The 25,793-nt window shown below is 44.3% G+C and overlaps 1 protein-coding gene across 2 annotated transcripts in view; it reads left to right on the forward strand.

The window, feature by feature from the left end:
- The first annotated feature begins 7,638 nt into the window (after window positions 1-7,638).
- The window catches only part of GUK1 (guanylate kinase 1), a 34,552-nt gene continuing 16,397 nt past the window's right edge, over window positions 7,639-25,793 (forward strand). The window contains exons 1-4 of one of the 2 annotated variants that reach the window (XR_002908589.3): window positions 7,639-7,728; window positions 20,711-20,824; window positions 23,177-23,218; window positions 25,085-25,181. Coding sequence is in view for 1 of the 2 variants with exons in the window: in XM_024208282.3 (XP_024064050.1) it covers window positions 20,713-20,824; window positions 23,177-23,218; window positions 25,085-25,181 (251 nt within the window). In the remaining variant the exon portion in view is untranslated. The remainder of the gene's footprint in view (window positions 7,729-20,710; window positions 20,825-23,176; window positions 23,219-25,084; window positions 25,182-25,793) is intronic. The other variant, XM_024208282.3, reaches the window with a different exon arrangement.

Below are 25,793 nucleotides of genomic sequence, written 5' to 3' on the forward strand. Positions count from 1 at the left end.
TTTTCGTTTGCCTTCAGGTGTCTATCTTATTGCTACTCTGGTGATGGAATCAGTTTCCATCTGAAGCACATGACCGATCCATCTCCAACGCCTCCTGGCAATGATGGTGCTCAGATCCTCTTGGCTGCACTTTGTCAATAGATCTTGGTTTGAGATTGTTCTGGGCCAAAAGATATGGAGGTTTTTTCTGAGGCAGGTTGTATGGAATTTTGGACATGTCCTACTTTCTCATTCCCCAGTATTCTGCACTCTAAAGTAGTGTTGAAAGTATGCAGCTCTGATAAATCTTGAGTTTGGTTTTGGTGTTGTATTTTGATGATTTTCAGACTGCATTATGCTCCTGAAGGTGTTCCTGGCTTTATTGATTTTGTTCTGGATGTCCTGGCTTGTTCCACCGTCCTCTGGTGTCTGTGCCTTGTCGTGGCGGGACAGCTTGCATTCTCTAATGATCCCCAGAGTCTGTGTCGGTGGGGGCTTTTTGCTCCTGGTAGGTTCAACCATGCCGAATTGGTCTTTGGGGGAGGTGCCAGACAAAACAGACACCCTGGTCCTCCAGGTTGCGGGTTAGGCACAGGGCTAACAAACCTGTATCGTAAAAAACAAAATATGTTATGGAAACAGCAACTGAGAAATCGACCATTACTATGTGTGATGGCCTTCAGGAGTCAATGACCCGTCTGACTGCCAGTTGTGAAAGCTGAAAGGAAGCCACTGGCATGAAGACTGAAGTGCTCAACACCAAGACAAAAACCAAACTTGGTTTTTGGAACGTATGAACAATGTACTAAACTGGGAAGCTAGCTCAGGGCACAGCAGAGATGAGATGCTACAGCTTACACATCCTGGGTGTCCGTGAGAGCAGATGGTCAGAATCAGGAAGATTAACAGCCTCGTGAGAAACTGCTGTTTTCTGGACGGGATAATGGACAATACTATGAGGGTGTTGCCATCCTTTTGAAGGAGGAGTGGAGCGTTCCCTGCTTGAATGGAAATCCATCAGCAGCAGACTTACGAGAGCCAGACTGAAAGAAAACCTAATAATATCACCCTGATTTAGTGTTATGCTCCGACAAATGATAGTGATGAAGAAGTAAAGGACAAATTCTACCTTACATTACCGGCAGAGTTAGAGAGAGTACCACGCCACAACCTAACTATCGTCATGGGAGACCTGAATGCCAAGGTCGGTAAGGACAACACAAACAATGACAGAGCAATGGGAACACATGGGTGTGGCACGATGAATGAAAATGGAGAGAGGCTTGTTGATTTCTATAATATGAATGACCTAGTCATCGGCGGAACCCTATTTGAACATTGTGAAATTCACAAGCTGACATGGTATTATCCAAGTGGCAGAGATAAGAACCAGGTTGACCATATCATGATCAATGGCAAATGGCGACACTCACTGACAGATGTGAAAGTGAGAAGGGGGTGCAGATGTTGGCAGTGACCACCACCTTGTAACATCAAGCTACAACTGAGAAGTGTGGGTCCACCAAACAAGGGACCTAGACGTTATGATATTGACAAGCGAAAGTCCCTTAAAATACAGAAAGCCTTCGTTCTGCAGGTAAAGAACAGGTTTCAAGCCCTTGCAGAGCTTGATGAAGAGGAGGGGAATGCGGATGAGGAGATCAACAAGAAGTGGGACAAAGTAACAGCAATTTATAAACAGAGCAATGAAGCCTGTCTGGGCTACAGGCAGAAGAGAAGAAAGGAGTGGATTACACCCAACACATGGAACACCATAGAAACCAGACGAGCCCTGAAAAAAAAAGTTTTAGACACAAAATCCCAGAAGCTGAAGGACAAATACCACAAGCAGTATAGCAAGGCACACCAGGAGGTCAAACGCCTTGTGAGAGCAGACAAACGGCATTATATTGATAACCTGGCAACACAAGCAGAGGATGCAGCTGCTCGTGGTGAACAAGGAACTGTCTACAAAATGACGCAGCTTATCAGTGGTAAATAGCAGACACCAACAAACATTCTCATCAGGAACAAACAAGGAACTAACAACCGAAAAAGAACAAGAAATGCGCTGGACAGAGCGTTTCAAAGAATTGCTGAACAGGGAGCCACCTAAAGAGGAAGCAAACATCCAGGAGGCAGAAGAAGATCTTGATATCAAAACAGACACCCCAACTAAGGAAGAGATCATTCAAGCCATCAAATCCTTATAAAATGGGAAAGCTCCTTGCAAGGATAACTCGAATGCAGAATTGTTCAAAGTAAATCCTAAATTAGCAGGATCTATCCTGGCCCCTCTATTTACATCAGTCTGGGAAAAGGAAAAAGTGCCAGAGGAGTGGACCAATGGGGTTATAGTGAAGATACCAAAGAAAGGAACTCTGTGATTGTAATAACTGCCGTGGTATCACACTTTTATCTGTGCCAAGCAAAGTATTGTGTAAGATCATAATCCCAGGGGTCGGCAACCTTTCAGAAGTGGTGTGCCGAGTCTTCATTTATTCACTCTAATTTAAGATTTCGTGTGCCAGTAATACATTTTAATGTTTTTTTGAAGGTCTCTTTCTACAAGTCTATAATCTATAACTAAACTATTGTTGTATGTAAAGTAAATACGGTTTTTAAAATGTTTAAGTAGCTTCATTTAATTTTAAATGAAAATGCAGAGCCCCCCGGACTGGTGGCCAGGACCTGGGCAGTGTGAGTGCCACTGAAAATCAGCTCACGTGCTGCCTTTGGCACATGTGCCATAGGTTGCCTATCCCTGGTCCAGCGTATATCAGAGGTAGTTGATAGCGTTCTCAGAAAAGAGCAAGTTGGTTTTCGGAAAGGGCGTGGATGCACAGACCAGATCATAATAGAACAGTGCTTAGAATGGCAACGGCAACTCTACATACATTTCATTGACTTTGAGAAGGCTTTTGATAGCATTCCAGGACCAGCCTATGGCGTATTCTGCAGGCATATAGAATTCCTTTCCATATAATCAACGTCATCAAAAGCTTCTATTTCAACTTTATATGCAGTGTTGATCAGAGTGAGCTCAGTTTTGAAGTCAAAACAGGAGTATGTTGGGGTGTGTCGTGTCTGCAATCCTCTTCAACATTGCCATCAACTGGGTAATGAGGCGTACAACAGAAGACATGCCAAGAGGCATTAAATGGACATTCTTCTCATCCCTTGAAGACCTGGACTTTGCAGATGATGTCGCTCTCCTATCACATACCCAACACCATATGCAAGAAAAAACAACTCGACTGCATTCAGCCAGCAAATTGGACTGAAAATCAACCGCAATAAGACAGATATCATGACCTTTAATATTGCCTCACCATCACCAGTACGGATAGAGGATTATGTTCTCACCAATGTAGAAACATTCACATACTTGGGCAGCAGCATCAGCCAGGACATCTGGAACAAAATCAATAAAGCCCCATACCTCTCGTCCCCCAATATAGGCCCATCCCCAGGGCTTCCCTCAGCCCCCCCATACTCCCTCCCAATACAGCCCCATTCCCAGATCCCTTCCCCGAGCCCCTGTTTGCCTCCCCAAATACAGCCCCATCCCACCGCTCCCCCCAGCCCTGTACCTCTCCTCTCCCAATACAGCCCATTCCCAGTGCTCCCGCCTAGCCCCCCTTCCCACAGCCTCCTTCTGGCCCCAGCTCTCCCTCCCATCTCCCAATACAGACCCATCTCTAATACTCCCCCCACCCCACTCAGGTTCCCCTCCCACAGCTCCCCATGCCTCCCCAGCTTCCTGACCCCTGCACCCTCACTCCCACAGCCCCCCTTGTTCTCCTCCAACAATACAGCCCCATCCTCAGTGCTTCTCCCTTAACTTCCTGCTTGAGCTCCCCTTCCACATGCACTCCATGGCCCCCAGCTCCCCTTTCACATGCACCTCGGGGCCCCCAGTTTTCTTCTCAGCCCCCTCCCAGAACCAAGATACCCCCTCCACAGGCTCCCCCTCTACCTGCCTCTCCTTTCCCATCCCACCCTCTGGCTTCAGGGAGAATTATCTCCCACATTTGTGATAGTACAGGCTGTTGGCATTTTAAATGTCTCTGACAGCTTCTGCCCCAAAGCACTTTGCGGGCTGGATGTGGGTGATGCCAAACACACACACACACCAAGATGCAGGATTTGTTGTGTCTAACCACCCAAGACAGATGGCAATCCAGACTCCTTTTGAAAACAGTCAGTGAGGGAGCTTCCACCACCTCCTAGGCAGTCTGCTCCATTAGCATGACCCCCAAGTCCTTTTCAAAGTCACTGCTTCGCAGAATAGAGTCCCCCATCCTGTATGTATGGTCTACATTCTTTGTTCCTAGATGTATACATTTAGCCATATTACAATGCATATTGCTTGCTTGCACTCAGTTTACAAAGCAATCCAGATTGTCCTGTATCAGTGATATGTCCTCTTCATTGTTTACCACTCCCCCGATTTTTGTATCTAATTACTGCAGACCCCAGCTGGGAGTACTATTAGGAATGCATGCCACCCTCCATTTGTAGCTATTTGTGTCTATGTATCCTTTGTGAACCAGACCGTATGGTAACATGGGGCAAATAGCCTCTTTTTATTTCCTAATTTGAATTTCGTGTGGCTGGATACGAGGTGATCCAATTAAAAAGTATGCTGCAATCTGATGACGATAGGGGTTCAGATAACTTCCTCTTCTGTTCAGCTTTGCAAAGCCTTTCTACTAAATTATTTCCATATAGATAGACAGCGGAAGCCTTTGTTTCCTTTCGGCTTGCCGCCAGCAGGCTGTCCCGAGGCCTGTTAATGTTAAAACCACTTGGATGAGAGGTACAGGAAAATAATTTATAGTGAAAACAAAACACAAGCTTACTGTGCAGGCTTTCTCAACCAGCCTGCCCGTCCCACATGGCTATATGGGAAGGGTGTCCTGTTATAGAATAGGTTGGGAACCACTGAGCACCTTCTATAAAAGTCCTAAAGCACTTCACGATGCTTCTGATGCTTCTTCCTCCAGATCCCATTGGTTCCCCCAAGAGCTGTAGAGAGTGAGACGCCGCATTCCTTTCTGCCAAAGGGTTGATTAAGCATGCTGCCCTGGCATCACCTGGGAATGAAGGCGCTGGACTCTGATCCCTGAATAGCAGAACACTGCTTTGCCATAGCCTGCTGGGCTGGCCCTTTCTATTCTGTCTATCAGAGCGAGAGAATAAGCCCATGATTGTCCAAATTAGTACCAGTCAAATAGCAGCTATGTGGTTTTGCCACATTCACGTCCCTTTTCAGCTGCATTGATGGATGGAAGGAGACAGTGCTTTAAAAAAATAAAAAAAAAACCCACTTCCCCATTGGGAAGGTCCTTTCCAGGACGCACTCTTTTGTCGCTGTCTCCCACTGTGCTGCTCTGCTCCTGTTCTGTTCAGTGTTCTGGGAGCCAAGTGAAACTTCTTAAAGCCTGATCTCATCTTCGATTCAGTTAACTGCTAGAATACATTGCACAATGGTGTAGAGCTGGGGGATGTGATGGCAGGAGAAAGCAACCCAGGAATGTAAATGGTCAGAATGATCCTAGCACAATGTAAGGGACTGGTGTGTGTGTGTGTGTGTGTGTGTGTGTATATAGCCATGTTCACAGGGATATATGTGAGCCTTCTTGCGGTGTTTCATGCTACAGGTTACTTTTACAGTGGAGAAGGTACAACATGCAGCAGTTGTAATGACCTTGAGTGTGTTAGCAAATTGAAAAAAATAAAATGCGTTTAGGACTGAGTTCTTTGGCAAAGATTGAAAATTGCACAGGGTGCACGAGCTGGGACTTGCAGTCGCTCCTGGATCGGGTCCGAGAAAGCACTGCCAAGCTGAGAGAACCCAAGATAGGCTGAAAGTTCATTATTTTGCGACTCATAAGGCTAGCAGTGAATACTGTACATCTATTGAAAGCTGGTGTTTCAAAGTGTCATGTGATATGAAGTAGTGGTTTCTGTCTCCAGCTGATCATGGGGTAGCAGCCAATCACTAAACTCATGTCATGGCTGCAATGCGAGACTGTGGCGTGGAGGAAAGTAAGAAGTTAATCAAATCACTGGTCTTACAGTCCAATAATCTCCCAGTATGGGATGGCTTAGAAACATTTATTTTTTGAGACTAGACCAAAATAAATCTCTTTAGGACCAGCAGACACTTGCAGATATTGGTCCTGGAGCAGAGATCAGAAATAGACATTTTTTGGTACCTGTCTGGGAAAGAAAAAGAGGAGTGCACAATTCTAGAGGAACAGCAGAGTGAGGAGTTGGAGTCCAACAAGAACCTAAGCCAATAAGGTCAAGGCAGTGGAAGTATTTAGCTTGAACTTCTTTATACTTTTAAAGTATTAATTATGGGCTAAACTACAAGGTCGTTGACTGGATAGATTGGTAAAAATGCTTCTAAAATTGAGCTAGGGATGAATTAAAGTAATTGATACTGTGGATATTCACACTCCCCAGTAAAAACCTTTATGCTGCCCAGAGAGTTGACACACACCTTTTTACTCACTCCAGTCTGAGGACTTTGAGCAGGGATTCCCTCTATCTTAACACAGGTTGTTGCTTTAATTGTCCTCACAGCCTTTCTATTCTGGATATTTTTCTTTTGCTGTTTGGAGAATTCCAAGGATTTCTGATCTCTGTTTTATGATAACGTCTATACCATATACAGCTCACAAGAGCACTTTATAATACCAGAAAGAGAGAAGCAAGGAATTGCTCTGTGAGTGTGCAGGAGTATGTGTATATAACTTTATATGTTAAAGATTTTTCCTTTAGTGAGTACATTGTCCAGCAAACTTTCATTGCTAATACACCCAGGAATTTTTGACATAAACAATGGCAAAAATTGTATCCGTAACTGATGATTAAAAAGAAAAAAAAAAACCTTGTTTGATTTAATTTTTGCTTTTAAAATAGGATATCTCCATTAATTTATTTATTTATCTCCTAGAACTGGAAGGGACCTTGAAAGGTCATTGAGTCCAGCCCCCCTGCCTTCACTAGCAGGACCACTTACTGATTTTGCCCCAGATCCCTAAGTGGCCCCGTCAAGGACTGAACTCACAACCCTGGGTTTAGCGGGCCAATGCTCAAACCACTGAGCTCTCCCTCCCACTGACCTACCCACAGCTCTCCCTCCCTTCTGTTTTCTGGAACACAAGAAACTGAAACCTCTGTAAGAAGTTTGTGGCATTGTGCTTTTATTTTAAGAAGGTGCTGGGACATAATACAACAAATTCCAACCCAGAATGAATTTTTAGTCGTGTTTATAAAATCCTGATGCTGGAGGTTTATTCTGGAGTAGCTGACTCAGTGGCATTGCACAGGTTCTTTAACTTTACCATCACAGCTTCCAAAAAGTCATATCTGGAGGGAGTGATTTAGTCAATTAGCATTGTGCCTAGTAAGGTCTTAGTGAAAATACTCTCTTGGCTTTCAAGTGGGCCGAGAAAAGTGGAGGTCTAGAATAGGTTGATCCCTTTGGGGAATAGAATTGAATGTTTAGATTACTTCCTTGTCTCTTATGCAGCGTGTGTGCAGTGTCTGTTCACCATGAAAACTTCACGCAGGCCATTCTGCTGTCAGAATGCTAATTAAGCACAAGTCTCTGCACGTGAGCTGACCGCAGCAATTCTGTTTCCCGAGCACATGCTGTCAATTGCACACTGCTGTCTACAATTGCTTTGGAGCATGCCCCACCCTAAGCAGCCTTCCTCTGGACAACAGCAGGTTATGATTCTTTACTGTTCAGTTAAGTTATCGCACTGGGCCCGAAGGGAAGGTACCATGTTATGCTACGATGTCTTCGAAGCCCCAAAATGCTGTGTGTGTGTGTGTGTGTGTGTGTGTGTGTGTGTGTGTGTGTGTATTGCAAAGTATTATTAATTTTTGCCATATTACTTAAAACTTCAACTAGATTGGCTTTCAGAGCTTTGAAGACCCTACCAGTTGTCCCATGGTTTAGAAGGGTGGGGATGTAGTGCTTATAAAGAACATGCTAAAAATAGGAAATGAGATTAAAGGTGTCTAATCCAAAAACCTCTCTTGAGGCTATAGAAAAAACTCTCCTCTGATCTTCTTTTCTACTCCTAAAACGGCTTCATTACCTTCTCTCTTCAAGCCTTTGCTAATCAGTACTAGTTTTGCTGAACTTTCTGTGCTCTGGCTTACCTACTGTGCTGCACTTCCCCCATGAAAATCAATGGAATATTAGAGTACCCCAGTGGACGTCTGCTTGGATGTATATGAAATAGTCATCCTCCATCTAGGAGACATTTATTTATGCTACTGGTTAACATACTTGCCAGCAGGGAAAGAACAGTCGTGTGCTAGGCACACGTCTCCAAAATACCAACAGCAGTGAAGGACTCAATTGTATACTCTGTCACGCTGTCTGAAGTGGCTCACAACTATGAGGGTCAGACTGTCAGAAAATGGGGCAGACACTCCAAACTGGTGGTATATTCTATAATTCGATTTCACCAAGCCAGTAATAAATGTGTGCTCCTGGATCACTATATTAGTCTTGCCGCAGAGTCACAAACAGGATCTCCAGCCTACCGTGCCACCAGACAAACTGGACTTTGTGTTATTGATCGCTATACCATCACATTAGCAACAGAGAGTCCTGTGGCACCTTTAAGACTAACAGAAGTATTGGAGCATAAGCTTTCGTGAGTGACTACCCACTTCATTCACTCACGAAAGCTTATGCTCCAATATTTCTGTTAGTCTTAAAGGTGCCACAGGCCTCTGTTGCTTTTTACAGATCCAACCTAACACGGCTACCCCTCTGATACTATACTATCACATGAGGTTACTCCCAACCCCGAAGGGTCAGTCACTTACCCCAGATCAGTGGATACTCTTGATCTCACACCGAAGACAACACTGGTGGCCAATTTTTCTAGTAAACTAACTGAAGATTTATTAGCTAAGGAAAAGAAATGAGTTATTGAGAGGTTAAAGCAGGTAAAATACATTAACAGGTGAGGCAAAGTTTGTAAGTCCAAAATGATAGCAGAGATGCAGTGATCTGCTAGGCTTCCATAAGTCTGTCAGGGTTACCAAAATAACTCTGGGGATATCAGTCTTGCATCTGGAACGCAACCCTGTGAGTGTTCGGAGATACAGGATCGTTCCCTTTAAACCAGCGTAGATCCTGCTCACAGAAGACAATCTGAACAGCTTCTTCACCTACTTGGGTTTTGATGAATATCACCTGCAGATTGTGTCTGAATTTCCATTGTCGAACACAATGACCCATGCTTTGAAGTTAGCAATTTTTAACATTTCAAAGGCTTCAATCTCATGTGATGGGTAAACGTAACGTAAACACAGTGTGATAGCCAGAAACAATCCTTCATTAGTTTTCATGCAGTTTACACATCAGGTAAATTCTCATTTAATACTAACACACTTTTGATCTAGGATTAATTAAGTACAGGGATATATATTGTGAGATGTAGTACGGGGGGGCTAGCTCAGTGGTTTGAGCATTGGCCTGCTAAACCCAGCATTGTGAGTTCAATCCTTGAGGGGGCCATTTAGGGGTCTGGGGCAAAAATATGATTGGGGATTGGTCCTGCTCTGAGCAGGGGGTTGGACTAGATGACCTCCTGAGGTCCCTTCCAGCCCTGATATTCTATGATTCATTCAACAGGTTACAGATAAGTGAAGACAATATCATTCACATTTCCTTTGAACCAAATTAATGTTGTGTTGGAGGCCAAGGCCAAATTAGCAGGGGAGCACTTGGATAAGATGCAGGATCTGAGACCCCCTGAAGAGCCACTATCAGGCCTCACATAAAGGAACTAGAAAACTCTTGCAGCTGTGAGTGCCTTGGAGAACTTGGATTTGCCCTCTCTGAGGTAAAAATCTACTCTCTGGTATCAGACTGCCACCTTCATGCTGTTGAGTGTCTCAGCAGGGTTGGTGAGAAAACAAAGCCTGTGGTTTTGCAGCAGTGCACTTCGTGGTAGGCCATCTTCCACAAATGGTACAGTAAATGCTATTTTTGGCAAACGCTGGCACAGCAGTGACAATTGCCAACTGGCAGTGACCTAACAAATGTGCACTAGCAACCACCCACAGTGACTGCCTCAGCTATCTGATCTTATGGAAAGAATTGCTTCATTATTTGCAATTCACATATCACTTCTTCCTCCACCCCCCCCCCCACCTCTCTTTTTAGTCTGCACAGGCCTGCTGTGTTGGTTGCCAGCAAAGGTGGAGAAGTGGGAACAAATTTGCGGGGGACGGAGGGGAGAGATCCTTGGTTCTGCTTTGTTTATCTTTTATCTTTTGAAACCAGACTCCAGTAGTGATGTTCAGTAGCATGGGTTGTGAATCAGTCCTGTGATGACCTACAGGGTAGTTGGCAGTCCCTCATAATGTATAAAACAACATCCTTTAAAAATGTGGATATTAACATAGGAGTGACCCTGTTTACATTCTGACTCCCAAAGAGAAGGATTAGTGTTAGAAAATGTTCAATGACTATCCAGATTCAGAATTAGTTGGGATGGGGTGTTTTGTGTGTAGTAGTTAGTTAGAGAAGGAGACCGGGAGTCAAAACTCCTGGATTATATGTTCCTGTCTCTCCCACTGGCTAGTTGTGACCTTGGGCCAGGCACTTAATCTTTTTGGCCCAGATCCACAAAGGTATTTAGGCTCCTAACTTCCATTGATTTCTTTTATCCATCTATAAATTCATCTAATATTTGCATCCGATTGATGGTATGAGATTTAATGTTTATAAAGCACTTAAGATACTTTCCTGAAAGACCCTCTCCAGAGTTCTTACACAATGGTTTCCTAAAGGAAGCTATAGACAGCTGTTGCCCAAGTGCATCCTATCTGGTTGGTTCTCAGATTTACTCTTTATTTCCTGCAGCTCTCATAAATGTCAGGTATCTTGAGTGTTGTTCATAACTCATAACTTCCATTTAAAAACACAGCCTGCAATTCAATCAGCAAAACAGTTCTGAGTCACTAAAACTCTGTCCTTTAATGGAACCTTACACCTTTTATCACTCTCTTTATTAAAAAAATCCTATACTGCTCCATAGGATTTTTCCTTTCTTTCATTCAGATGCAAACCTCTTTTTAAATCTCAGATGGGATCCATTTAATTATCAGGGCACATTTCTGGCTCTTCTACATAGCCACCAGGTGGGAAACGAAGCAGCTTCTGCATGAAAGTTATAGCCCTTACCTGTCAAAAGGCACTGATGGAGGCTGTAAACAAAATGATCTCTCCAATAAAAAGCAATGGCTTCGATGTCTTGTTCTGCAACACCAGTTGGAGATGCGAGTCTGATGTGTCCGTACTGATAGGTAGCAGCTGTGTGTGTTGCTTTCAGAGTGGCTGGGGTGGGGGAACAAGAAACGTAAGTCTCCTTCCCTCTCTCTAACTTAGTCATCTTTTCTCAAAAGAGGGAGAGAGAAAGGAGGTGCATCTTCCGCCTCCAGTATCAAAAGCTTCAGCTGCCTCCTGGGTACCATGAACCAAAAATGCCCGCCAGGCCTTCTTGACTATCAAAAAGGCCCAACTCTGCCCTACCCCACTGGCAAACCCTTCTGCTTCTCCTTGACAATCTCTACAAAGCAGCTATGCCCTTTCCTATTAATGAAGCTATGGCATGTTGAAAATTTGGGAACAATATAAAATGGATTCATTTTGATATTAAAATAAATAACACGCTGGATACTGTACTATTGGACAGGTCATGGTAGAGGGCAGTGAGTAGGGGTGGCTTTGGGGAGTCCCAGATATATAACTTGAGGGACCTGCGGCGTAGTTTAACAAACTGTCCAGTACAGATGGCCATGGGTATTGTCATCTGAATGCATTGTTGTTTGAAATAGCACCTCTCAAAGTCTGTGCGGGTAATGACACCTCCACCCCAAACCCAGATCTGCCTTTAAATAGCTAAAATGCTCAAATACAGTGGTGAACAGGCACAGCAAAAAGAAATGGTTACCCATCTTCTTGTCGTGTTCTCATACTGCTTCCGGCTACATCCATGCACATGCAATTGCCTGATCATTGCAGTCCCCCAAGTCACTGGAAGACATTTGCGCTCAAGCAGCTGGCATTCCAGGAGCTGCTTCCGATTTTGAGGCTCTCTGCCGCAGTCACAGGTCTTGGGGGCTATTGATGTAGCTCCACTTGATCATTGCATCTCTAGACCAGCCAACTCCAATGCAGAGTCAATTAAGGTGACACCGTGTAGCCCTGGGCTGATCTGCACTGAGTGGTAGGGGCTCAACTGGTGGGAGCTGGAGCGCACATGCTACAGGGTTGTCCTCCACTTGGTTGCCATAAATGAACCCTTGTGTGTGTGAGTGACAATGTTAGGGGTTTAATGGTGGCAAGAAAACTTTGTCATGATGTCGGTCGACTCAGCATTGGTGTTGCATCATATAGTAGATGTCTTGGATCTGTGCATTGCCTAACACGGTGACCCCTCTGATGCATTGCCTTGTGTGCTTGACTCTCCTAGCAACATCTGGGCATATATCAGGAGGACTAATGCCCGTGAGGTTACCTGTGTTCCTTCAGTACTTTGGTGCATTCCATGTTCCTGTTGCGTTTGCTCCTTCTCAGATTTTATGCAAATACCCAACATGCATTGACCTCTAGCTGGACCCCTGTCAACAAAACATTAGCACCCAATGATGCCAAAAGCTCACTCAGGTAGAGTTCCTCGTAAGGCCAGTTTAGTTAGATTTTTACATGGAGTTGTTTGGGTAGAAAAAAGAAATGATGAAAGCTGATAGGTTTTAATATTTAAATGGTTGGCTATTTTAAGTCAGATGTTTGTCCTGGCTTAGATGTCACTTTCTTTTTCTGTTGCTTTTGTTCAACAACTTGGCGCAGAACTGACTAGGAAAATGGTGTTGCCAGTTAACTTTCACAGAGGGCTGTAGGGCATGGCTTTAGAGTGTACTAGGAAGCCCCAAACTAGGTTTATTTTTCCATTTGAATTCCCAAAATAGTACTCTTTGACTAGATTAATGTTTCCAGACCCCTTTTATCCTACCAGCTATCTGTTCTGTTTCCAGGAATTGAGCCTGAAAGCCCAAATGATTGACCGTTTATATTACGGTGACACCTAAAGACACCAATCATGATTAATTGTACCCTTAGTGTGCTAAGGCATATAGCAGGGGTGGCCAACCTGTGGCTCCAGAGCCACATGCGGCTCTTAATATGTGGCTCCTTGTATAGGCACCAACTCGGGGGCTGGAGCTACAGGCGCCAACTTTCCAACGTGCCGGGGGGGTGCTCGCTGCTCAACCCCTGACTCTGTCACAGGCCCTGCCCCTACTTCATCTGTTCCCCCAAGGCCCCCGCTCCTTCCTGCCCTCTTCCCTGAGCCTACCATGCCCTCGCTCCTCCCCCCACCCCCCAGAGGAGGAGGCGCTGATCAGTAGGGCTGCTGGCAGGCAGGGGGGAGCTGACAGGGGGCTGCTGAGGTATTACTGTGGCTCTTTGGCAATGTACATAGATAAATTCAGGCTCAGGATGGCCACCCCGGCCTATAACAACAGACAGCTCAGAGACCAGTGGAGTGTTTGATATGCACCTGTGTTTGCATGCCCTTATAAGGGCAGACAAGATATTTTTGTAATTCCCAAATTATTTTATTGGAACTGTGTAATTCCACTTTGAGGCCAGCCTATGTAGTAAGTCCTATTTTTCCTCTTAACATCACAAGGGTAATATACTGAGTATTTTGTTTAAAATGCCCCTGAGTGTATCATGGCAAACGCTCCAGTCTAGCCACACACGTGTTACTTGCAGCACTGAATCAGACCTTTCTCGTTACATTTCAAAATTAATTTTTGTGCTGGAGAAAGATGCTAGGCTGACAGTTCTGGAGACTGACACCAAAATGATCAAACCTTAAAATGTGAGTTTAGGAGCCTGGCTTTAGGCCCGAAGCCCTTTATTTAGCTACAGCCCAAATATTGTACAAGCAACTGCGCAAACAGCAGCAATAAGATCTTTACCACTTAAAAGAAAGGGACTGTCTCTAAGGAACAAGAATAGTTCAGTCCCCATGACTCAGTCAGTCTTTGGCCTTTATGCTGAGGTTGGGTGTCTTCCTCAAAGAAATACTGTAGCTTAACCTGAAATTATGGGCTTAATGCAGGATTCCTTGGGTGAAATTATCTGGCTTGTATTATGCAGGAAGTCAGACTAGATGATCATAATGATTCCTGTTGACCTTAATGTCTGTGCAGCTGCCAACGAGGGGACCAGTTGTGCTGATGTTTTTTGTGCTGTGGGCACCTGTCTAGCGGGCTCTAGACTGAGACCATCAGACTTGCTTTACAGAGGCCATTAAAGAGCCATCAGATGGTAACACCTTTTTCAGTTTCAGATTGGCACTACTGATGTATGGGTGAAAATCTCTGCATTCCATTACCGTCCAAAGGGTTTTACTCACAGCGGTAAAGCACACCGGGCTTACTCAGTACAACAAGAAACATGGCAATAAATTATTTAAATCGTCCTGGCAGTTTTTAGCGTTTGTCTATCTTGCTGTCTGTCAGGATTATGCTAAAAATAAGCCTTAAGGTAGTTAGAAACCAGTTACTTACCAGAGTCCTATTAGTATGCAATCTCCAATTTGCCTGACCTCCTCCTAAGCCATATCATTTCCCCTGTTTAGACACAGACCTTTCTCCTTCATGACACTCAGCCGAGTTACAAATCATGCTATTGACAAAGCCATATTTGTAACTGTTACCAGAATGTTCAGAAATTATACAGGGTTCAAAAACAGAGCTTGGACCCTGCTCCTGGAGTTAGTCTTAGCACTGTATTGGCTAGAATAGTTGTTCTTGTACGTAAAGAACTGTTGTCCGCTTTGTAGCACCAAACTGTGCTAGCTACAACCCTGTGCGAACGCATTTCTCCAGCCAGTGTAGACCGGGCTATAGGCATAGGCCCTGTTCAATATGACTGGTTTGCAAACATGTTTATGGTGACATTTATAAACTTGCAATGAAATACAGGCAGCAGAAACAGCAGCTAGAGGAGATTGATATGATTACACAAAGGTGAAAATAGAAATCAGTAGTGGCATAGTGAGAGTCAAGGTAATGACTTAAACTAGGTTACAAAAATAACCCCATCTGTCTGCAGGACTGAGCTGGACATGGAATCTAGCATATGCCCATATAGCACTAAGCAGTGGGTCTATACCAGGGGTAGGCAACCTATGGCACGCGTGCCGAAGGCAGCACACGAGCTGATTTTCAGAGGCACTCACACTGCCCGGGTCCTGTCCACCGATCCGGGGGGCTCTGCATTTTAATTTAATTTTAAATGAAAGTTCTTAAACATTTAAAAAACTTTATTTACTTTACATACAACAATAGTTTAGTTATATATTATAGACTTCTAGAAAGAGACCTTCTAAAAAAGTTAAAATGTATGACCGGCACGCGAAACCTTAAATTAGAGTGAATAAATGAAGACTCAGCACACCACTTCTGAAAGGTTGCTGACCCCTGGTCTATACTGTTTTCTTGTATATTGGTAGATCCAGAGTCTGTGTTATGTCAGTATAAAATTAAACTCAGCGGAGCTACTAGTGTAACTCCAGAGTGTAACTGAGATCAGAATCTGGCCTAGTTCAGTTTCAATAATTTTTGCTATCTATGGAGAAAGGTACAGATAAAATAAAGATCTGATTACTAATTTTTCCTCTATCTCTTTACAGCTGTGCCTGAGAGCTCAGCATTGAGAATGCAGTCAAAGTTGACCCAGATTTCCTTCTTTTAACTTGAATTAAATAGCAAACCCTTTCCCTATTGTACTTGTTTTTATAGATGATCATGTCTTTGCTGCTAAGATGTTCTTTTTATGGATGTGTAATATTTCAGATCAGTTACATATAAACAGTCACTTAAGTTGGTCCCTTGTATTTCTTAAAAAAACGAGTATGCTTTGATGTGGAAGGCTTATGCTGGCATTTACCAGAGTGTTACCCGGGCATGCCTGGAGATTTAGCAGTAAGAATAGTAGGAGAGTGGAAGAAACCACAGGAGGAGATTAAAGATCAGCGGAGAGTTTTCATTGGCTCCTTTAAGATGGAGACTCTGTAATTAAGGATTTAGATGGTTCACAAATAGCTCAGCTTTCTGCCTGCTCGCTCACATTATCAGTTTGTTGCTGTTACAAAGAGCTGGATTTTATACTTCGACTAAAAGGGCATAAAAGTAAAAGGTAAGGCATGCAATTGGGGAATGCTGCTAATATGCCAGTGCTATTTAAGCAACCACGATTATCTCTGTCTCCTTTCTGGATCAGCTTTGAATAGAGTGCAGTTCCTGTAACAAATTTTGTTTGCTTTAAATTTCCCTTTCCTGTTAGTGGCTGTTAACGGATAGGAAAAGAAATGCGAGCAGAGAAAAGAAAATGTAAAAGAGGAGACAGCAAGAATAAAAATATCCAAGCACTCCCGACTGGCATATACAAGTAGGAGACTGAAGAGTTCTGTGTTTCAGGCAGCCTAAGGAATTCTTGTTAGCAGGCAGATACTGTGGTGAAGAGTGAATTATTAATGCCTAGATAAGCGGCAAAGATCCTCGTTGGCATTTGAGTGTCAGGGTGTGTTGGGGTTGATTTAATTATGCCCACGGGAGAGCTCTGTCCCATTGGCATAGAGCGGCTACTTGGGAGACCTTACTGCAGCTGCAGTGGTACAACTGTGCCATTGTATAGTCTGTAGTGTAGATGTAGCCTTAGTTACTATTCAGCTTTTGGAGGGCTGGAGAAAAAGCTGCCTTATATATCTGGTGCTTTCCTAGAACAAAACAGTAATAATAATTTGCACTTGCAGAGCCTCATTGTTGTTAAAAGCATTTTAATTAAGCCTCATCATGACCCTATCACTTAGCGATTATCCTTATTTTATGGATAGGAAAAGTGGACACCGAGGCAGAGAGAGACTGAGTGACTCGTGCAAGTTCACGCAGTGAGTTAGCAGCAGAGCTGGTAATAAAACGCGGGGCTCTTTATTCCTCATCCTCTGCTCTAACCATTAAGATCCCGTTGCCTTTTCAGTAGTTGGCAAGTGGACGGGAATGCATTTTCTCCACTTTGGTATCTAGCATGACTTTTGAAATTTAGTGGTTACTCCGCCAAAGACTAAGGGCTGGAAGGAAAGACAATGTAGGTTGAAATTCTAACTGTGAGGTTTATTAAACAGTGGATGTATATCCCAAGGGAAGTGATTAAAAACTAGATAGGATAAAACACTATTAAATATGCTGTAGGGACCAATTCCTGGGGAATAAATTAAATAATAATACAGACGCTCCCCAGGTTACGCAAATCGATTTACGCAAATCCGGACTTACGGAAAAAGTTCCGTAAGTTCTGTAAGCTTTTTTTTTTTTGCGTAATTGTCGGGTATACATTCCCGACTTACGGAAAATTGGACTTACGCAAGATGTTCCGGAACGGAACGCCTTGTGTAAGTTGGGGAGCGATTGTAAATCTAATGTGTCTTCATTTTCCAGTTGCTATGTTTTTATAAGAGTAAAATGGTAAAGTCCCTACTTGAATAGTGCTTTTAATTAACTTCTTAGGGGTTCTTTTGTAATAAAATAAATTTGTGTTGGTAGAATCCTGTACAAACAAGACTTCCTTATATATATAAAAATTCCCTTCTTCAGTGTATACAGAGATTAGTAGTTGTCAGGCAAGTGTCTGGTAATGCATAATATCCTGTATGGGGTATACAGAGGATTCGTGTGCTGATTTTGGAGCTTGCTGAATTTATAAATATAGCGTCTGGATGGACTGTGGAGCTGTGCAGATTAGAGTTAGAGATACACAAGTAATCCACCTGCTCTGTTCTACCTGCCCTGAGTCTGAGTTGTCACGTTAGCTAAGCCTGCAGAGCATATGTGACTGGGACTAATTCTGTAAGTGTCTAATTGTTTGTGTCTTTACGAGTTTGAGATGAGACCCACTGAATCTTTTAGTCCAGCAACTGTTACTAGTGCAGGATTGTTCCTTTGGGGGTGCTCTGCATGCCAATACAGGATGCAATTCATCTGCACCTGTATGAGCGTTGGCTAATTATTAACTCACCTCACACCCCAGGAAATTATGCAAGTGAATACTCCCTCTTCCCTTCCCCCCCTCCCTACTAGGTAAGCAAACAGTCGCTGGTAGGTTGTGTCTGGCCCAAGGTCACGCAGTGAGTCAGTGTCACAATGAGATTGAGTAGAGGAGCTGCCTACTTTCCAGTTTAGGGTTCGAGCTAGGCTCCTCCGTGGAGGGAAGAAGGGCACTGAGACTTGGAATTCAGTATTGTGAAGGAATTCTCGCTCCTTGCCAAGTGTGATAAGAGGCTGGTTTTGTGTGTGTTTCTCAGATCACCACTACCCATCTACCACTGACCACCAACAGAAAGGCTTTATTTGACTTAAAAAAATTAGTTCTGTCATCTGTCTGAAACAGCCCTCTTCCCTCTACTCTGCATGAGAGTAAGATCCTTGCTGAGAGTTGCCTGCAGATGCTGAGCCAAAAGAGGCCGGGTCTGCAGAGAGAGAGCATTCAGAGCAGGGGCGGCTCCAGGCACCTTTGGCGGCGTGTCTGCGGGAGGTCCGCCGGTCCCGTGGCTTTGGCAGCAGGTATGCCGAAGGTGCGGGACCGGCAGATCACCCGCAGACACGCCGCCAAATCCGCGTGACTAGCGGATCGCTCGCAGGCGTGCCGCCGAAGGCCGCCTGACTGCCGTGCTTGGGGCGGCAAGTAACATAGAGCTGCCCCTGATTCAGAGATCAGAATGTACATTGGGATTTTATTTAGGGGAGGTTGGGGGGGGGAAAGAGTAGTGGGGGCAGGAGTGTTACCTTTTAGTAGAGGAAAGACTTCATTGGGGTTTGAACCTGTAACCTTCAGTACAGGAGCTTCTACTGTTGGAGCTCAAGCTTGAGTAATTCCGCTACGTTGCTGTAGTAGACCCTTATCCACTTGTGTGGCTCAACCACTACAGAGAGACAAAGACCCCAACCTTGGAGAGAGTGGGTATGTTTGCACCCTCATAACAGAGTCCAAAATGTTGCAGCATGATAATGTACTTTTCTTGTAAACTTTCATGTAAACTCAATACTGATGAAAGTGCAGTGGTTCATAGCCATGGGGATCGAAGTCCTCACCTAGTCACAGAACGGTGGCTTCCATCACCACAGTGCCTCTGGTATGACCTGGAGGGGCCAACAATGAGGGGGTGTTAGGCACACTTACCCGTTCCATCCTCTGCTGAGGTTGTCAACTATTTATGGTGGAGGGGGGTTATGTGGACTCTTGTCCAAGGCAGACTGGACTGAGGCCACCAAACAGCTGTCAGAGGGTAATGGTTTTCAGTCACTACCAACCTGGCCAGGATTTGGTAAAGGTGAAGGGCTCTGCAATGTGTGACCAGTCTCCTAGACATGCCCGTCTCCCTGGCTTTTTCCTCTTTGAAATGAGCAGTTCAGCTTGTTCATGATGAAAGTTCTGAGGCAACATCTACAGTGCCTGGGTCAGTTGCTCTTCTTTTACATTCCCCGGCCTTGTGATTCAAGCTTTTATGGCTGAGTTGGATTCTCTTTCCCCATCCCTCCCAAGCTGCATCATACATAAGTTTCTTATCCGTGTGTCACTTAGATCAGGAAGTGTTATTCCACTGGCATCAGTGAAAATGAAAAAATGAGCAAAACCGGTTCTTTGGCAGTTTTACTTCCTTGAGACCTTGCAGTGCAGATGTTTTTGCTCACCTTTATTAAACACATGTGGTAAACGAACATCGCATTGTGTATGTACAAGGTGTTCTATTGGGATAACAGATGGCATTTATATAGACTGTAGGTACACTGGGGGAAAAACATGGTTTGGCTCAACAATTGAGTATAAAAGGGTCCCCTGACAACCTACAAACCAAATACCCATGTAAACATGCTTCTTTATACTGTCCAGCAAACTGAATACTAGTCCCTTTTCTGTTTAGAGAAAAGTCCATCCCTTGGGACTAAATGGTTCAGGGGCCGGGTAATAGGAAAAAGGGAATCTTGTGCTCTCAGGATGAATCCTGCCCAGCTTAGTAGCCACTGGCATCCGTCTGACTGCTGCTCAGTGGGTCTATATGAAGTGAGTTTGATCTCAGTTCAGTTCCTTGGGGGCACTTGCCCACACCGCATTGAATTCACCCTATACTTGGCACTAGCTGTCCCTCTTGTTAGCAGTCTCAGTAGAGAGGCCATAACTGACTGGATCCTGGAGACTGAGCTCACTTTGGCCTAGGGATGTCCACTCCAGGTAAGAGTTGAGGCACAGTGGGAGGAAATCTTGTCCTGTTGCTGCTCATCCTGTGTTTGCTCTCTGGATAGAGGATGTTGCTCTCTAGGGCTGTCAGTCCAGCACATTTCATCACCAGCACTAAACTAGTCACTTCAGCCATACATTGTGAGAATTTATGCTTATCTGATTTCATATTTCATCCCAGTTCCCCTCTACTGTTTCTTCTGATACCCCTTTTCCTCCCCTAGGCGGTGCCATTTGTTTGCTGATGATTGCGTAGTTGGCTGCAGTAGCTTGCAAGTGCATGTGGCATCTGCTGGAATCTAAAGCTGGCATTTCTTATGATTCTGTGTTTCTAACCAAGAGAGGTGTTTGGTTTTTTCCCATCTGCAGCCATGACGGGACCAAGACCGGTAGTTCTGAGTGGCCCATCGGGTGCAGGAAAGAGCACTTTGTTAAAAATGCTGCTTAAAGACTACGGCAATGTCTTCGGCTTCAGTGTCTCTCGTGAGTATTTGTGCGCGACCCAGCCGGGGGGGGCAGGGAAAGTGAAACCGAAGCTTAATAACAGCCAAGGGCCTGACTGCGTAGCTACTACACATAGTTTTCAACGTAGTTAGCCCCCAAATCATAAAAATTGCATGTTAGCTGTTGTGGCTTGGGTTCATGGATCTATCTTAACTTGTGTGCTAGTAAGTATGTTTACATAACTTGGGCCATGTTTTACTACTAGTGTAAATGTAACTTCATTAAAATTGCACCTTTTAAAGCGTTGGTATCTTCATGATACACCTAACACAGCATGCAATGGATGTTGTTCAGAGTCATTCCTTCCTGGGATTTGTCTTTAGTCTTAAAGTCACAAAGCCCTAAAGCAGAACTACTTATAAACGTATGGCTTGTGTCCTCTAAACACCCCCAAGAGAATTGATTAAGATTCCGCTGTGCAAGACCCCACTGGCTTTTCTGCAAGCTTTAACCTTTCTGTGGGTTGATTTAATGAGACCTATGTGGTCTGGCTGTTAGGGTGAGTCAGCAGAATAGTTCTGCTCTTCTATTCAGATTATTATATCCTGACACTGAGTTACTTACCCGCTTGTGCCAGTGATTGTTTTGGCTCATTGATTTATTTTCCTGCTTAGAACTGTAAGCTATATAGCAGTCTTTGTTTTCTCTACATGAGAAGTGTGTGGTGGATTCCTTTAGTACATAAATAGCCCTATTATATGGCTAACTTACTGCCTCTCCCATCCACCTCCAAAATGTGGAGAGCTGTGAATGTTGATTTTATCATATATACTTTTCTAGTGCCCAGATACGAAGGTGGCTGGCACTCACCTAAGATAAGGAGTCAGATAGTAAACGAATACCCCACGACTGGATCATTGCTACAGGACTCTGAGTAGATGACCTGTGATATAATCTGTGCTTTGTCTTTATTGATGTGACAAGAAGATGCTGTTTGTTTGCTTGTTTCCAGTAGCATTCTCCGAGTGGTAGGTGTTGTATGGACATATGGGAAGGCACAGTCTTTGCCCCAAAGTGATTACAGTCTCTAAAAGATACGTATTACTTGAAGTTGTGATATTCAATTTCAGATGGAAAAATGTTTAAATGGAACAGGATAAATGTAGCCCTCCCATTTGCAGGCACTAAAATGTATTTGACTGATAAAGCCTCTATCACTGGATACGGTATCCAGGAAGTTGTGCGAGATTTAAAAGTTAACCCAAATCTCTGAGCCTGGGAGAGAGGGAGACTGCCAGCCACAAGCTGGGTGGCCGGGGGGACGCAGGCCTGCCCACTCCACTGCGTCCCAGCCCAGGACCCTAGCAGGAGCAGACGGCCCGCTGCTGAGTCAGTGGGGATCCCGGCCGCAACATACTGACATGGGCTCTGGCAGTGCTGCAGCCAGACTAGGGTCAGCTGCCTCCAGGCTACTTCCTAACTCCCCCTCTAGAGGTACCTGGGTCCAGATGGTGTCCTCCGGGGGGGGTCAAGCACCATGAGCTCCTCTAAGTAACTGGCAAGGGGCAGGCCGGGCAGCTCCTCCGGGCTCTGGTCGGCATCGGGCGTCGGCAGGTCAGGCCAGTCCTCGGGTCTGTTGTAAGTCGCCGGGGTCTCCCAACCAGGAGCTAGGCCACCTCCCGAGTGAGCTCTGGAGTCGGGCTTTTATACTTCCTGTCCTGCCCCTTGACCTCTGGGGGGCGGGTGCAGGACTCGCTGGCTCCGCCCACTCTGGTGTTGAGAGGGGCTTGTCCCTCTCCAGGGCAGTGGGGAACCACACCACCTCACTACAATACCCTAAGGGCTTGTCTACACAAGGAGATTAAGGCACAGTAAACTAAGGTGTGAATTTAAAGCACAGTAGCTACCCCACACTGACTCCCTCAATCAGTTTACCTTAATGCACTGCCGAAGTTTATTAAGCTAATGAGCACAAAGGCCTTCTTAGTGCACAGTAAGAATGTCTACATGGGAAGGCAGAGCAGATTAGCTAACACAGGCTTTTTTCCTGTATAGACAAACCCTAAGTGATTTGCCCAGTGTCACACAGGAAGTCTGTGCTGGAACGAGGAATTGTATCTGCGTCTCACAAGTCCCAAGTCCCTAACCACTGGACCATCCTTCCCCTCTATAAGCAATGACTGAATCATCTAATAATACCCACTTAAGGCACCTAGAAACAAAAGGTGCAAATTGGGTCCAGAAGCTTTGATCAAATTAAACAGAGAATCAAATTACCAAGTGATCGAATTGAAGCCTGTGTATGCTGCTGAGTAAGTGGCTTTGTATTGCTTTTACATTATTATATTCTTGTGTGAACTACAAAATTACAGAGACTGTGTTTGCTTCCAGATACCACAAGGCAACCAAGAGTCGGAGAAGTGAATGGCAAAGGTCAGTGTATTGCCCTTTGTTGTATTGTCAGATTAGGTAGGGCTACTGCTCTGAGAACCTGAGAGGAGCAGCTAGTTCTGCTGGTAGACAATGAAGAGCAAATAGGGCTTGTAACCAATGGATAAGTACATGTTTGAGCAAGCTTTGTTGTTTATGGGCATGTTCCGTGAAAGTGCAATTGCGGGGAAGTCAGACCTTATTTACTTAGAGTTTATGGAGTGTATTTACTTTAGTACGTGTCCAATAACAGTATTTTACACGTACATAGGACCTTTCATTCTGAACGATCCCAAAGCAGGGCTTTGGTGCGGAGCCCAGAGCTGGAGCGTGGAGCCGCTCCGGAGCAGTGGAGCTGCAGGTTTTTGCCTGGAGCTGGAGCGGAGCCGGAGCACAGCTCCAAAGCCCTGTTTTATAAACTGAAGATACAAACTATACACAGGGATCGCTTCACCTTCAAATGAAATGCAGCTGCCTCTGTTGTAGGAGATAGCAGCTGCGTAATAGCACACAGCAATCTTATACAACAGTTTAGGACAGAATGTGCCGAAGTGCTGAGTACTCGGCAGCTCTGATTAACTTCAATGGGACTTACTGGGTGCTCAAAACTTTTGAAAATCAGGCCATTTAATTTAGGTACCTTCAGGTGGATTTAAGAGCGAAACTCTAGACACCCAGTTTTGAAAATCTAGATCTTAAAGGCCAACTACTAATAGTAAGGCTCTGGATTTCATCCCTATTCCAAGAGACCTTGCCTCCAGTAGCACAGAATAGAACCCTGGCCCCTCCCAAAAAGCATTCTGGGGTCATTGTTTTACTACTGACTTGGAGGGAACAGTGTAATTTAATTCAGTTGCCAAAGCAACTGAGGTTTAAAATGCAGGGACATTAGAGTCAACCCAGCACTGAAAAGCAACTGAAATGTCTTACTGGTGTCTTTATGCCTGAATAGCTCAAAAAGGTCCACATGAGATTTTTACCTACTTTCCCAAAGGAAAGTTTACCTTTCAACTGAGAAGAAGAAATTTCAGCCAAAGTGGGTTTTGTTTCGGGGACGGGGGCACAATAAGCCTCTAAAAATAGAGGCACTTAGGCTGAAATGACTTCTCATCTACTACTGTAGCGCGTTGTAAGCATGGCACTGTAATGAGAGAGGTCACTGGAGATCTGGAGAGTAGAAGAGGCAACGTAAACAGCAGCATCAGTATATCCGGCCAATTATTAAAGATGCATTGGAGATAATTAAATACCATGAGCGGGGTGCGGGGATCCATTGTGTTTCTGTATGTGTTAACCAAGGGCCAAATTTTTTAATTTGAGTGCCTGAAAGCTAGGCACCTAAATAAGCATTTAGTTCCCTAACATAGGCATTTAGGCCTGGTCTACACTACGACTTTAATTCGGATTTAGCTGTGTTAATCCGAATTAACCCTTCACCCGTCCACACTACAGAGCCAGTTAATTCGAATTAAAGGGCACTTAAAATCGATTTCTGTACTCCACCTCGACGAGCGGAGTAGCGCCTAAATCGATTTTGTTAATTCGAATTAGGGTTAGTGTGGCCGCACACCACCGAATTACTGTGGTTAAAGTAATGGGGTAGTGTGGCCGCACACCACCGAATTAATGTGGTTAAAAACCGAATTAATGTGCTTAGTGTGGCCGCGCACAATCGAATTTATACAACCTGTTTCCCAAATTCGAATTATCTAAATTCGGATTAATCCTGTAGTGTAGACATACCCTCAGGTGCTTCAGTACGTTTTAAGTGTCCAAATGTGTGCACATGGCCCTGAGCCTTTATCTTGTTCTAAGTCAGATGGAAGCTGCACACTGATATAGATTGTTTTTCAATATTGCTGGATCCAGAGTACCACTTTGTGACCAGAGAACAAATGCAGAAAGAAATTGATGCTGGCGAATTCATTGAGCATGCAGAGTTCTCTGGAAACATATATGGAACAAGGTATGTAACTGTTACACTGTATCCAATAGCTCATGTGGACTACGGATTGCCCATTTACTGGCTACCTGTGTTCTGCCCTGAGATGATGGGGAAATATTTTAACTTGCCATGACACTATTCTCTCCCTAGTCTAAGCTTTTCACTCTGGCAGCATGTCTGCTATTAATTTTATTCTGTCACTAGTAATTGGTGACATTCACCTGTGTGCAAAAGGTCAGTATCAGGCGTGTGCAACACTCAAATTTTGCTTAAGCCCCAAGATTTGAGTGTGAGATGGTTCATAGTGCTCACGCTGGCCCTTCACAGAGGTGAATTTCACTCATACGGAATGTTTATAGTGCTCCTCATCTTCAAAGTGCTCTACAAATTTTAATTAAACAAAATGGGACTAAGTCTGCATTCACTCCCTGTGTTATCCCCCAAAGGCCTGAGTGTGATCAGATCAGTGGTGAAAGGAAGTGACACACGACTCAATCTGGTACAGTAACGCTTACAAATTAATAAATTCTCTCTGGTGTTAGCACCTGCAATTAGGATTAAAGTGTAAAGTGGATTTTAAAATAGCATTGCTACTGGCATAAAAGTGATCATCAATGAAACACTAAATAAGCT

This window comes from Terrapene carolina, unplaced genomic scaffold, assembly GCF_002925995.2.
Source record: "Terrapene carolina triunguis isolate 2854851 unplaced genomic scaffold, T_m_triunguis-2.0 Scaffold111, whole genome shotgun sequence".
In the NCBI taxonomy this organism is placed as follows: Eukaryota; Metazoa; Chordata; order Testudines; family Emydidae; genus Terrapene; species Terrapene triunguis.